This window comes from Apodemus sylvaticus, chromosome 1 (genome assembly GCF_947179515.1).
Source record: "Apodemus sylvaticus chromosome 1, mApoSyl1.1, whole genome shotgun sequence".
Classification (NCBI taxonomy): Eukaryota; Metazoa; Chordata; class Mammalia; order Rodentia; family Muridae; genus Apodemus; species Apodemus sylvaticus.
Genome location: NC_067472.1, coordinates 78,166,766 through 78,181,294, shown reverse-complemented (window position 1 = coordinate 78,181,294; position 14,529 = coordinate 78,166,766). Strand labels below are relative to the sequence as shown.

The window sequence follows — 14,529 nt, the reverse complement described above, 5'->3', positions numbered from 1 at the left end:
ACCACTGCTTGAGGGTATGTGCCACACTCCACAGCACTAACCCTCCTTAGGCTTTGGCCTGTGCTCTGTGGCTACAACTCCATCCATCCCCTGTGCTCTGAGGAAGTAGTCCTCAACCTTCCTAATGCTACGACCCTTTAATACAGTTCCTCCTGCTATGGTGACTCTAACCATAACATTTTGTTACTTCATAACTGTAATTTTGTTAATGTTACGTATATATCTTCCGATGGTCTTAGGCAGCTCCTATGAAGTTTGTTTGGCCTGCTCTAAGCCAATCGCCAACTGTTGGACCCTCTAGTCCTGCCCCACTCCTGATTTTTACATTGAGGATCCCTTATTCTTGAGACCCCCATCCTCTGTAGTTACTTCCGAGTGTCATCCAGCACTCATGGCCTACTATAGCACTCATGACCTCTGGCCTTTAAATCAGGTATTGCTCTGGTCCCCCTCTCATTGGAGTTCCTTAGTGTTCCCAGGGCTGGGGACCCAGGGACATGAAAAGGCAAGTCACCCTCCCCACCACACCCACTCACCCTCCCCACCACACCCACCCATAATCTGAACAGAGAGGGAAAGAATGACAGCTTATTCTGGAATTTGGGATAGAGGCACAACAGGTCCAAGGAAGGGCGGAGGAATGGCTGGCAGGGTGGGGGTGGGGAACCTTAGGAGCCTTGACTCCTCCTCCAGAGACATGGGTTCAAATCCCAGCAGGCAATGGCAGCCAACAACCATTTGTAATTCCAGTCCTAAGGGATCTGACCCCCTTTTATGGCCTCTGCAGGTGATGCATGTACATGATGCCCAGGCGCATGCAAGTAAAACACCCATGCATATTATTATATTATTTTTACATTAAAAAATAAAAGGTCTGCCTTCAGCAAGAGTTCTTTTGGGGGGGGGAGGGTTTGGTTTTTTTTTTATTTTGGATTTGGTTTTTCTCGAGACAGGGTTTCTCTGTGTAGCCCTGGCTGTCCTGGAACTCACTCTGTAGACCAGGCTGGCCTTGAACTCAGAAATCTGCCTGCTTCTGCCTCTGCTGGGATTACAGGCGTGCGCCACCACCGCCTGGCCAGCAAGAGTTCTTAAGAGACAGGCTGTGGCTACTGTTGGTTCCAGGCAGCCACTCAGTGGCCATGACCAGACTCAGAAGACAGACAGTGCTGAAGCCAGGCGGGTATGAAGACTTCCTCATGGTCCCAACCATAAGGGGAAAAGGCATGGCCAGTGTGGAGGTTGCCTGAGGACCTCCAGGTCACTCTAGCTTCCCATCATGACTTACTTGTGGGTCTTGGATAAATGGCTGCACTTCCTAGAGCCCCAGCCTGTCCCACGGCAAGAACCTTTGGGCTATCCTGGGCATGGGACAAGCCAGGGTACCACTCAAAAGAGGAGAGGTTGGAGGAGAGGCTGAGCTAGATAGACCCAGGATCCATGGGAACACAGGTAGCTGCCAGCTTTGAGGATGAGGACCCGGGAGCTTCCTGTTACAGGGGAGGCTGTAGCCAGAGAAGGTGCGAAGCTGTCCCAAGAGAACCAGGACTAGGGCCATCAGGCAGCAGCCAGCTTACCAGATTTCAGTTTTCACAAGGTGTGAATTTTAAAGTTCCATAAATCTACCAACCTTCTATAAGCAAACACTGGTCAGGAGGCATAGGGCCCCTGGGGAAGGGCAAACTTGGAACAGTACTTAGCTCTGGGGGCCCGTGGGCCCTAGTTCTGGGAGTGAATAACTTTGCTGTTCGTTGAACACGTAGATAAAAAGTAAAAACACTTAGGAAATCTTATTCCCTTTATTCTCTTCAACTATTCAACATGACCACAGGTGACACAACACTGGTACTGACACACAACACTCAAAAATAGGACTTCCCTTCACTCCATGGGGACAAGTGAGGTGAGTGGGGCTTCCTTTGTGGAAGCAAAGGCTTCTGGGAGTCCACCCACTTCAGACAGGTGAGGGAGTCATGATGGTTTGAAATCCTCACCCCGGTTCATGATTCATACCAAGATCCTTTACGAGTTCCTATCTATATTCAGCATCAGTTCTAAATCTCACCTTAGGTGCAGATCAGCCCCACCCCTCCTATGTTTGCACTCCATGCCTATGGTTGCCGGGCTCCTACCCAAGGGCACGTCTGAGGGCTTGAGGTCCAGCACAGAGCTGACTCCATTGTACCTTCCAGACTGAATTCTGGTGAACCTTTTCCTGAGCCAGCTAGGTCGTCCTGTGGTATAGCTGGTGTGAAAGAGTGTTGGCCAAGAGAACAGGCCTCACCACAAGGTCTCTGCTCTGTCCCCTTTCCTAGTAGGAAGCCCAGGAACCTATCTACAAGGTCCATTCAGTACTGGAGTTGAGAGTAGAGCCCCACTGTCTCCAGAACAGGAGAGCATCCTATCCCAATGTTCCATCTTAGTCCTCCATATTCTGCAGTCAGCCATGACTACACTGACCACCTCCCCTCCAGCACTCTTCAGATGACAGAGGTTCAGACCTGTGTCTGAGGGAATCTGTTCCTAGTTTTACAAAGGATTTCTCTCTAGTTTCTGCTACAATCTTAGAATGGGGCAAACCAGCTTATATTTAGAAGAGGATCTACTCCATTTTTTAGGGATACCCCCTTTATCAACATTCCTGTCAATATACAAACAGGCTCCTCCTAGTCTCCATGGCACTCCCCTGCCTGGCACTTAGGACTTTAGCAAGGCTGTCTCTGTAATTGTCTAAGGTCTGCCTTTTCTCCCTCTCCAGGAGGCCTGGGATTTTTTTCCCCTCTCGGTATTCTAGATTTTGGTCCTTTAAATTTTGAGGGTCATCCCTTTGGGGACAGGACAGATAAAGGGTCTCTACCTTTAGAAGTTTTAGGTAATGGAATTAGAGGTCTCTTCCCCAGCTTTGTAGGAATCCAGGTCACCCTTCTGGGCACAGGATTGCTAAAGCGCCATCTACATCACTTGGAGTCCCCATCTTGCTTCTTTGGACAGTGAGTCACTAAGGGCAGCACCAGGCTCAGGACACTCCCTTTGCAACCCAAAGACAGGGCAAGCTCCCCCTCCCCCATCTGTAAGGGTCTTTGTCACAGATGTCTCTCACCAAAGTTTTTCTTCAATGCTTTATATGGCGAGATTCTGCTCCATCACAGCTCCAGTCACATGAGCAGGCTTGGCTGCATTAATGAGGTGTCCAGCCTGGTGTGTCTGAGGAGGAGATGGGCCTGGCAGGGGGAGCATTTCTTATGCTTTCATTTCCCTTCACAAGTTTCTGGCTAAAAGAGAGGCCAAAGGGATCGGGTGGAACTGGTCCCTTTTTGGAGCCAAAATTTGGCCACCCCATCTCAGGGGCGTCCAAGTCCTGGGAAGGAAGAAGGTGGGCAAGTATCCATTGCCTCTTCAGGGACTCTGGTTTAGTCTGTGCTGTGCCAGGACATCCGCCATGTGCAGCCTGGCTCGTCCTGCCGGCGGCCTTACACCAAATTCTCACAGAAGGCTGAGGGTTAAGTCATGTGCTGGTAAATCAAAGCTGTCTATACTGTTGTCTCGCTGTCCCTCCTCACCCACAAGTGGCTCTTGTGGACTTGTAGGCATCTAGAGAGGGCAAGCACATACAAGCCTTGAATCTCTGAAGGAATTTATTCTTTGGAAGTTGACTAGCAGCGAGTGGCTCTCTCCACTGAGGACAGAATCCAAGGGAACGGGTTGCCACTGCAGTAAGACTTGTGGCAGTTAAGCTTCCAGGTAAAACCTGTGAGACCTGAGAATGAGGCAGACCCCTGGCAACCCCAGAGGCCTCTCAGAGTAGACATTTCCAGCTGGGCTGGAGAAAGGCTGGTCCTGCCCGTCTGAGGAGAATGCAAACAGCACGAACTGGGATGTGCTTGTACTTGAAGTTTAACAAGCTCCCGGGGACAGAGGAGAAACTGACAGGCTTCCACCTGTGGTCTGCACCCTGGCTTGCTTCCCTTCAGACAAATGGAGCCTCCCCTAGGATCTGAGATGGCTCTCAGCATCTTTTCAGGATCCTTACACTTGAGGGGTTTGATACACCCCAAACTCCAGCTTTAAAATGGCTTGTCCTCTTTGTTCCTCTCCGCCTTGGAGATCTCACTGATGAGGGGCCCCCAGTCTTCCTTCCCCTAGTACATACAGTTCACCTAAGATTGGCCTCGTACCCCAAAGAACCAGTGCAGCAAGCCGCACTTCCTCAGCTTCTCTCACCCGAGGGTTTGGGAGCACCTGGTCATTCCCTCCCCATCGTTCGTCTTTTTCTAGTTCTATAGCATTCCTGTACTGTATGGCTTCCCTCTGTGCACTTTCCTGCCACAGCGGCCAGGAGGGAAGACTGACTGGGAAGGCTGTTTCCTGTCATCTGAGGGTCACCTCACAAGTCCATGCTCAGCTGTAGAGCCGTGTTCCCTATCCCTCCCCCACCCGAAGATGCTGATAAGGGTTTGATACAGTTTCACGGGTTGTCTAGAGACATGTCAGAATCTCTCTCTACATTTAATAGGGCTTTTACCCACTATGCTTTATAAGATTTCTCTGCTACAGACTTAAAGGGCTTTTTTTTTTCCTACATATGTATAGGGCTGATAACCCAGGAGTTTCTCTCTACGGCTTATAAGTGGTTCTCACCCAGGGCCTCTCGGGCTTCTCATCACTGGTGCAAACTCTCTATCTCTTCCCAGGGTTCTTGACCCTCTACTTCTCTATGATCTGATGGGGCTGGCCTCCTTACCCCATAATTTGTGAGGAGAGAGTGCTCCCTGGCCACCAGACCTACTTCACAGGGAGACACCTGGGTGACAGCTCCTATGGAGGAGAAGGGTTGAAACTTCTGTGAAGCCATCTCCACACTCGGGGCACAGATAGGGCTTTTTCTCTAAAACAGTTTTGGGACTTTCCTCTTCCCTGTGGCTGCTGCTCTTTGGGGGAATAGAGGCCTCTCCCTCATCTTCCTGGTTTGTGGACAAGGTGGCTGACTCTGAAGGGGGATCCTCAGGAGTGGGGGCCCTTTCGTGAGTATGGGTTTCCTGGTGTCGTGTAAGAGCTAGTCGATCGAGGAAGGAGGCCCCACAATCAGAGCAGCTGTAGGGTCTGGCTCCCAAAGGGCTCCTGAGATGCTCCAACAAGACTGAAGAGCTCTTCCCCAGCTCAGAGCTCTTCCTGGATTTTCCACCTGCATGGACTTTCTGGTGCTGCAGCAGCTCAGAGCTGAGGCCAAAGCTTTTTTTGCATTCTGGGCATTTAAAGGGCTTTGCACTTAGGAAGGGGCTGGGTCCTGCCCCTTCCCCACGGCCAATCCTACACTCAGGAAAGAGAAAGGGCTTTTCATTCCCGTGACTGAGCTGGTGTTGCAGGAGCACAGCCCTATCAAGGAAGCTTTCTCCACAGTGGGAACAAACATAGCACTTAGAAGAGGGTTGGCCTAGCTTCTGGCCCAAGCCCTCCTGACTCTCTGGTACTTTGAAGGGCTGTCCTGCCGGGTCAGCTCTGCTCTCCGAAGCACCTGCGTGTGAATTGCCTCCAAAGGGGAGCCTGGAGGGGCGGAACTGTTGAGGCTTGGGGGCTGGGTGTGCTATGAGGCCATCTGCATTTTTGTAGGGGTTTTCTCCTATGTGAATCCTCTGGTGCTGCATGAAGATGCCTTCATCGTTGAAGCCCTTTCCACAGACCAGACACTTGTGGGGTTTGGCTCCTGGTGGCGGAGTCACCAGGGCAGGATCCCCAAGCCCTAGCAAGCTGTCACCCTGAGCTCTCCGGGCAGGTGTCTTGCCTCTCTCGTGGATCACGCGGTGCTGCTCCAGCTCCTGGGCCTCCAGGAAGGCCTTGCCACAGTCAGAGCACACAAAGAGGTTCTCGTCCATGTGTGTGCGGACGTGCGTGATGAGGTTGGAACTCTGGCTGAAGCTCTTGCCGCACTCTGGACACTTGTAGGGCTTCTCACCCGTATGCGTGCGGCGGTGCTGGATGAGGTGGGAGCTGCGGATGAAGCTCTTGCCACAGTCAGAGCACTTATAGGGCTTCTCGCCAGTGTGAATCCGCTGGTGGCGGATGAGGGTGGAGCTCATGATGAAGCTTTTGCCGCAGTCGGCGCAGATGTACGGCCTCTCCCCACGGTGGATGCGCTGGTGGTTGATGAGGTTAGAGCTGACACTGAAGCTCTTGCCGCACTCGGGGCACTTGTAGGGCCTCTCCCCCGTGTGTGTGCGCTGATGGCGCAGCAGCGTGGCGCTCAGTGTGAAGGTCTTGCCACAGACGGGGCACTTGAAGGGGTCCTCGCGTAAGTGCGTCCGCTGGTGCTTGATGAGCGTGGAGCTGTGGCCGAAACTCTTGCCACACTCCAGGCACTCATAGGGCTTCTCCCCGGTGTGCGTGCGCTGGTGCTGCGTCAGCTCTGAGCTCTGGATGAAGCTCTTGCCGCACTCAGTGCAGCGATAGGGCTTCTCTCCCGCGTGGATCTTCTGGTGCTTGAGCAGGTTGTGATTCTGCCCAAAGCGCTTGCCGCACTCTGGGCACTTGTAGGGCTTTTCACCAGTGTGTGTGGCCTGGTGCTGGATGAGGTCCGAGCTGCGGTAGAAAGCACGTCGGCACTCGCCACACTTGTAGGGCTTCTCACCAGTGTGGGACCGCTGGTGCTTGATGAGGTTTGTGCTTTGTGTGAAGGCTTTCTCGCACTCAGTGCACTTGTAGGGCTTCTCGCCCGTGTGTGTGCGCTGGTGCTGCACTAGATTGGAGCTCCAGCTAAAGCACTTGCCACAGTCCGGGCACTTGTAGGGCTTCTCGCCGGTGTGCGTGCGCTGGTGCTGCACCAGGTGCGAGCTCTGCGTGAAGCTCTTCCCGCACTCTGAGCACGTGTTGGGCCGCTCGCCCGTGTGGATTCGCTGGTGCCGCAGCAGTTTGGACCACTGGCTAAAGCTCTTACCACACTCGTTGCAGATGTATGGCTTCTCAGCCCCAGATGGGCGTCCCTGCACCAGGTCCCGCAGGCTGGGTTCACTGGCAGTGACTACAGGCGTGCTGTTCCAGGTGGTGAGGGTTCCCCACTGCCAGTTGGTCTCACAGGCCTTGGTCCACTCAGATGGGGAAGGGGCTACCTCAGGGGCTGATGGGTCCATAGGGGTCTGGTGATCTAAGGAGTTGGAAGAACCCAGTGGGATCGGGGAATCCTGAGGGGCTGAGGCATCCTGGGAGGGGCTCTCCAGGGGCATCTCTGATGGGTCCTTGGATTCTGGACTCTGAGCTGGATCTCCCAAGATGATCTCCTCCCCAGAACTTTCCTGCTGAGGGCTCTCATCTTCGTTCCCACTTCCAGCACCTACAGACAGAAAGGGAGTCTCCAGCCCCAATCTCCTTTCAGAACATGGGGTCTGGTCTCTCTTCCCTCCCCTGCGACTGCCCAGCGTCTGGGGCCCTCCCTGAGCCAGGGCCACAGTCCCTTGTGCCCCTCACCTCTGTGAGCATTGCTCCGGCTTTCTTCAGGACCCTGCAGATCTGGGCCCCACAGAACTGTCTCAGGCTCCATCCCAGAGCTGCGGACTGTGACGGTTCCAGGGTCTCTGGTGGGGAGAGACAGGTACACAATGCGACCTGGTTTTGTGCTTTTCGTTGTGCTACCACTTGTGTGACTCTCGGGGACCTGCCACTCAGTTCTCTGGTACCATTTCTCATGGAGCCCCTTAGTCCCAAGGGCCTGGTTCCACATACTGCAAATCTTACAGATTGCAATGAAGCAACTCAGTGAATGTAAAGTCAATTAAAAACTCATCAGTCATAACCCTCCGTACCTACACTGAAGGCTGGAGCGCCATCCAGCATTCAGATGGGAGGCAGGCTTTCACCCCACACATCTGATGCCCAGAGGCCCGGAAATGTGTTATTTTGCAAATCAGAGGAGGCTCATTAAGACTCCAATTTTCTCCCTTTATGGGACTGCTAATTGAGAGCAATAAACTTTTCCCTTATGAGCCCCAGAGAAAACTGAGACTGACACTTTTTAAGGGGTTAAAAAAAAAGTTTCCCTGAAGGGACAGCTACTCATAAAGAGTGGGGGGCACTTTGCCATGATCCAAGCACAGAAAGAAGACAACCTATGGGTGGGAAGGGGAGTGTGAAGTCAGAGGCTCCTACAGGAGACTAGGGCAAGGGCAAGGGAGGCCTGACTTGGCTGCATAGTTAGGAGATAGAAACCAAAGGATCAGAAGTTCAAGGTCAGCCCCCAGCTACACGAAACCTTGTCTCAAACAAAATAAAGGAGGAAGAGAAGGAAGGGAAAGGAAGACGGGAGGGAAGGAGGTGTAGAGAACCAGGTGTCTTCTTTCACTGCCTTGGGAGACACAGCAGTCATTTGTCCATTTTACAGATTAGTAAGTGGACACTGGGGGAGATGTCTCCAAGGCCCCAAGGTGGGAAGTAATACCTAAACTGAGACCACGAATTCAGTGTTCTGTGTTTGGCTTGCCCTGTGGCATGGGGTGACCTTGACAGTCACATGAGACTCATACTTGTGGGCTCCGGGCAGGAGAGGAGAGCCCAGAAGCCTGAGGAGGAGCCAGAAAAGTTCAGGGAAGCCCAGTTCCCTCGGGCTTTTTCCCTTGTAAAAGTTGGACCCAGTGAGGAGGTCTGAGAGGCTGTGTCTCTGAGCTCTAGGTACCAATGTCCCCAAAGCCACCCAGACACACCTGGGGACCCATCCTTCTGCCGTATTCTTTTTGTTGAGGCTTTATTGCACGCCTAGGACATGCCCAGTAAAAACCTTGCCGGTTGACTGACTGAACTGGACACCCCTTGCTCCTGGAAAGCCTATCAGGTTCAGTGTCTTTGTAAATCAGTTTGCAAATCCATGTCAGAAAAGCTCGGAGCGAGCCCCCAGGGAAAGGAGTCGTAGCTGTCACTCAAGATCCCGGGGTGATTCCCGGGAGAAGAAACAGGGCCACAGGAGCAACCTGCAGGAGGGCACTCACATCTACCGGCATCCCTGGCATAGCCTCCCCTTGGGTGACAGTGTGTATAAGTACTTTGTGCAGCACAGGGACAAAAGGGACAAAGCTCACAGGAGGCTGTTGGGGTGTGAGACAGACCGCTGACCAACTGCTACTGCAGCAGAGACAAAAGTTAACCTTCACAGCTATCCATCTCTAAGTGTTCTTATGGGGAGATGGGGGCCCCTGGAGGGGAGAAGGTTACCCTGCTGAGCCGACCGAGCGAGGACAGGTAGGAGCTTAGATACTTGGACTGAGAAACTTAAAACTCAAGAGCATGAAGGGAAAGGAGCAAGAAGTAGCAAAGACTGGGAGGCGACTACTATTAGAACCGGCCCAGGCCCAAGAGCGCCAGCCTCCAGCCCCGGACGACCCCCAGAGGACCGAGGCGGGAAGGACGGCCGGAGGCGGCTGCCTTTCCGCGGAGGTGCGCGCGGCCCAGGGTGACCCTGACCAGGAGGCAGCGGGACCGCCCTCGACGCCGCCCCCCGCACTCGGGCGGACCTGGACTTGAACGCCTCCGGCCGGGAGCACCCACCCTGCTCCCGGCTCCCAAAACCCAGCCGAGCCGCCGGCGTTTCCTCCCCGCCGCGGACGCCCAGGCTGCCCGGCTCCGGGAGAGCGGCGGCCGCCTCGCCGCCCCCGGCCGGACTCGCTCTCCCGGCGCGCGCGCCTCCCCTCCCCCACGGCGGCCCTCGCGCGGTTCCCACAATCCCCCGGCCGCCGTCCCCCGCCGCCCCGGGCCCGGCCTGCGCCCCTCGCCCGTAGCCGCCTCCTTGGCCCTATTGTTCCCCGGCGGCTGTCCCGGGCCTCCAGGCCACCCCGGGAACCCAGGCGGCCCCAACTCACGGCTCTGGGGTCTGGGAAAAGCCGAAAGGCAGAGGCCAGCCCCAGGGGACTTAACCCCTTAAGTGCCCTGCCTCGGGGGATGGGCTGGATGCCGGGAACTCTAGGGTCCTTCTCAAGGGGTGATTCCAGGCTGAGGACCCGGGGACCAGTTCAGGGTGACTGGGACGGAGCAGGAAGTGACCCCAGCTTCCCGGGCCCCTCTAGCCTGGAGTCAGAACATCAGCTCTATGGGATTTAACCCTTTACCTCCCACAACCTGGGAAAAAAATGAGGGGGTGGGTATGGAAGCGAGGAGGTGGCTGATGACGCCCCTCTCCTTGTGTCTAGTGGGATCGCGGAAGATCAGCTTTTGGGGGAGCTCAGAGGCCGGCGAAGGTCTCCGGATTTCTGGCCTTACTCTCTCTCCAAAGGCTCTGCCAGCCACCCAGTTAAGCTGATCTCAGATTCGGCCGCCGCGGGTCCCCAGAGACCCGCCTTTGTTTGGACTCACCCTGAATTGGGGCTGGCGAGCCTAGGTTGGTGACTAGGAGGTGGAAGCAAAGGTTGGGTGGGCAGACCCGGCAGTAAGACCAAAAGCTGATGGGCCAGGCAAAGCTACCCTGCGCTGCATGACCCTCTTACCTACCTCTCACCCCCACCGGTCAGGTCTCCTTGGAAAAAGAAACTGGCATCCTGGCCGGCCGCAGAAAAGCCGCTATAGGATTCCTGGTCAAGGGAGGCAAGCATTATTCCCAGCATCTCGGGGGTAAGGTGCACAAGTCACTGCTGGGCAAGCCTTCCAAAACCTTAGGAAGCCAGAAGAAGTGGTGAATTCCTGTAATTCCATTGCTTGGGAGACGGAGGCAGGAGGACCAGAAGGTTTAAAATATTCGTGGCCCACATAGCTCCAGGCTAGCCAGGGCTACCTAGTGAGACCGTTTCTAAACAAGGAACATTGCAGGGTTCCCAGATTTTCCCAACTTCTGTCTCATTTTTTCCTCACCACAATCCTGAGAGAGGGCTCAGAATCATCCCCATTTTACAGGCAAGGCAATCAAGACAGGAGATGTGGGGTAAAATGTAAGACCACATTTTTAAGCGAACCCAGGTGTGAGGACACCAGAGTCAAACAATTGAACATTCTACCCTCAAAAAATTCCATAGTAGCTAAGCGCACTACCTGTAATCTTCAGCCATTAGTAGGCTGAGGCAGGAGAATCAAGAGTTGGACTTCAAGATCAGCCTGGGATGCACAATAGGACTTGCTTCAAACTATAAATAAAGACGTTCCAAGCCCAGTGCGTGAGTGAAGAGCTGTGTCCTAGCACTCTGGAGCTGACACAGGGGAATCACTATGAATTAAGACCAACCTAGGTGAACACACACCGGCTGGGAGAGCCCTCCTCCCCCGCATATGTAGCAGGTGTGTAGCTTGGTCTTCGTGTGGGTCCTCTACAACTGGAGCAGGGGTTGTCCCTAAAGCTTTTGCAAGCCTGTGGATCCTGTTCCTCTAACGGGGCTGCCTCATCTGGCCTGGGTGAGAGAGGATGCCCCTAGCCTTGTTTGATGTGCCTGGGGTGAGGAATACAGGGGGCAGGCTTCACCCTCTCAGAGGAGAAGGGAAGTGGGATAAGGGCAGCACTGGGAGGAGGGGGGCAGCGATCTGGATGTAAAGTGAGTAAATAAATTAATGGGGAGGAGCCCAACCTAGGCTACACGGTGAGGCTACATTGTGTTAAAACACAAATAAATATTGACTTGTGATAGTGAATAACATAGTCAAAATGTAAAGACTGGTGTACTTAAGGAATCCATGAGAAAATTGCTTCAGTTTGTAAACTGCTACTTTGTGAAATGTACTCTGGCAACAAACTTGCCCAAGATAAGGACTTCCCTAAACAGTTGAGCTAAGAGTAAGAATCTGCCTCTGTTGTCCTTGCAAGACATAGGTCCTGGGAACTAACCACTAATTTTGTTTTAGAAAAAAAAAAAAGACAAAAAACAAAACTGCTTGCTCACTGGAGAAAACTGAGGCACCTGCAGGACATCTGTTGTTCGAGTTAGACACTGTGTACACAAAGGCAGGATGTGAGTTAACTCCCTAACCCCGAGTCCCAAAGGCTATAACTGTAACTGTGTGTGTGTGTGGGGGGGGGGTTCTTTTTTTTTCTTTTTCCTTTTTTTTTTTTTTTTTTTTTTTTTTTTGGTTGTTTTGGATTTGGTTTTTTCGAGACAGGGTTTCTCTGTGTAGCCCTGGCTGTCCTGGAACTCTGTAGACCAGGCTGGCCTCGAACTCAGAGATCCGCCTGCCTCTGCCTCCCAGAGTGCTAGGATTACAGGCGTGTGCCACCACCGCCCGGCGTTTTTTTTCTTTATAAACTCTGTATTAACAATAAATCTGGGCCAGAGGCAGAACATTCTGGGTTTCTGGTATAGTCCTGGCAGTAATTTTTAATAAAGCTTCCTATTTAAAAAGAAAAAAAAAGTTAGGAGGCTGGAGAGATAGTAGTTAAGAGCACTGACTGCTCTTCCAGAGATCCTGAGTTCAATTCCCAGCAACCACACAGTAGCTTGCAACCATCTGTAATGGGATCAGATGCTCTCTTCTGGTGTGTTTGAGGTCAGCAACAGTATTCTCATATACATAAAAATAAATAATTAAGCCGGGCGGTGGTGGCGCACGCCTGTAATTCCAGCAGTCTGGGAGGCAGAGGCAGGCGGATTTCTGAGTTCGAGGCCAGCCTGGTCTACAGAGTGAGTTCCAGGACAGCTAGGGCTATACAGAGAAACCCTGTCTTGAAAAAAACAAATCCAAAAACCAAACAAACAAAAATTAAATAAATTTATTGATTGGTGAATCTCTGAAAGACCCCAGACTCACAATAGACTGTGTGTGTGTGTTGGTGTGTTGAGTACATGTACACACATGTGTATGTACCACATACAAAGAAATCATATGAACCTGGAAAGGACTATCTGACCAGGGCCATGATGGGAAAGCTAAGGCTGCTGGTACAGCCCTAGCATCAGAATTGCAAAGGGATACAGTTCTCTATGCGTCTGGGGTTAGGGTGTGGCTTCAGGCTTCCCTGGGCCAGCTCCCTTAACACACTTTCCCTTCAGAGAGCATCTCTAGGTTATCTCAGCTTCTGGTAGTTCCCTTAACTCCTCCCACACAGTCAGGCTTTTGCAGGCCTTGGCTCCAGATCTTTGTTCCTCATACCCTGTGATGGAGAACTTAAACGTGCTGTCGCTTTTTACAGGATGCTCTGCATACATGCTAATATGTATGTCTATATGTCTTTCCTTGATCTGGTGTTTGTCTTTTGTGTTCTTTGTGTTCCCTGCTGCATTCCCCAGGGGCCCAAAACAACTGTAACCTGTACTCAATTTGTTGAACAGAGTGCAAAAGCTGGGCCCAGCCCCGGGGCGGGGTGGGGCAGCTGGAGGTTCAGAGCAGAGGCTAATTAGGCCAGCCGAGGTTCTGCTTGTTTGCTTTCTGTTTTACCTGAGCTAATTGCTACTACATTCTACAATCAGTCCATGAAAGCCAGGTGTAGTATTTGCACCTGTAGTCTCAGCAAAAGCAGGGAGCTGAGGCAGGAAGGTCACTGGAGTCTAGGAGTTTGAGACCACTTTGGGCCATACTGGAAGACAATCTCAAAAGATTCACACCTGAATTCCCCATTTTATTGGAGAACCCAAAGATTGTAACTGAATGAAAATGAGGAAATGCCCTTTCCAAGGTATAGCTGAGGAGAAAGAAGGTTTTTATTGTAGATATGAGGCAGAGCACTGCCAGAGGCATCTGGGAGAATCCAGAGCAGGGAGAGAAAGCAGTAGATTAAATAGGCCAGTAGACTGAACTGGGTCAGGAGAGGAGAGGAGGGGGTGGGGGGGAGGGAAGGCAATTGGTGGAGAGAGGGAGCAAGAGATCAAAGAGATCCAAGAGGACAAAGCAGGGGCTTTATGGCTGAAAGCAGGGGGAAGGGAGGGGACCCCCTAGGCTGCACAGGTTTAGGGGAGGGAGGAGGGAAACACAGGGAGTCACAGGAGTGAGCATGGCTGACAGTCACAATACGTTCACTAGGCTCACTTGTCACACATGGCCCTAAGCTGAGTGGTAGGTGAATGCTGCCCTTCCCTGCCTGGTTAACCTGAGGTTTCTTCCATACTTTCACCTGGGTCCCCCAAGTTCAGAGTAAGAAATGGGAGGGATGTGAGAAGGTGCCTTAGGTTTTGTTTATTGCTTTTGAAATAGTATCCTATTTGGTAGCTCTGGCTGGCCTTGAACTATGGAGACCAGACTGACCTCAAAAGTCACAGGGACCCACCCACCTGCCTCTTCCTCCCAAGTGCTGAAATTAAAGGCACATGCCACTATGCCTGGCCGCAGTTACACTTGTTGACTACTTACCGTGTGTTGGTGTTCTTTCTGGTGTTGGCACAGTGGCTTCGTGGACCTCCCCAACAGCATGCTGCCGACCTCCTGATAAGAAAGCCACTGGAGCCAGTGATGGTGCACGCCTTTAATCCCAGCACTTGGGAGGCAGAGGCACGTGGATTTCTGAGTTTGAGGCCAGCCTGGTCTACAGAGTGCGTTCCAGGGCAGCCAGGCCTATACAGAGAAACCCTGTCTCGAAAAAACAAAATAAATAAAAATAAATAAATAAAAATAGAAAAAAGAAAGCCACTGGCACACAATGCAATTAGACTGAAA

At 52.5% G+C, this 14,529-nt stretch overlaps 2 protein-coding genes across 3 annotated transcripts in view; both read right to left on the bottom strand.

Moving 5' to 3' along the window:
* Septin1 (septin 1) overlaps positions 1 to 14,529 on the bottom strand; it is a 502,205-nt gene that overhangs the window by 387,834 nt on the left and 99,842 nt on the right. The gene's annotated exons all lie outside the window — the stretch shown is intronic.
* Positions 1,778 to 10,001, bottom strand: Znf629 (zinc finger protein 629). Its single transcript, XM_052198018.1, has 3 exons — positions 9,831 to 10,001; positions 7,453 to 7,559; positions 1,778 to 7,318 (listed from the first exon to the last, which is right to left on the bottom strand). The coding sequence occupies exons 2-3, from the start codon at positions 7,523 to 7,525 to the stop codon at positions 4,785 to 4,787; spliced, it is 2,607 nt and encodes an 868-aa protein (XP_052053978.1). The 5' UTR covers positions 7,526 to 7,559; positions 9,831 to 10,001; the 3' UTR covers positions 1,778 to 4,784.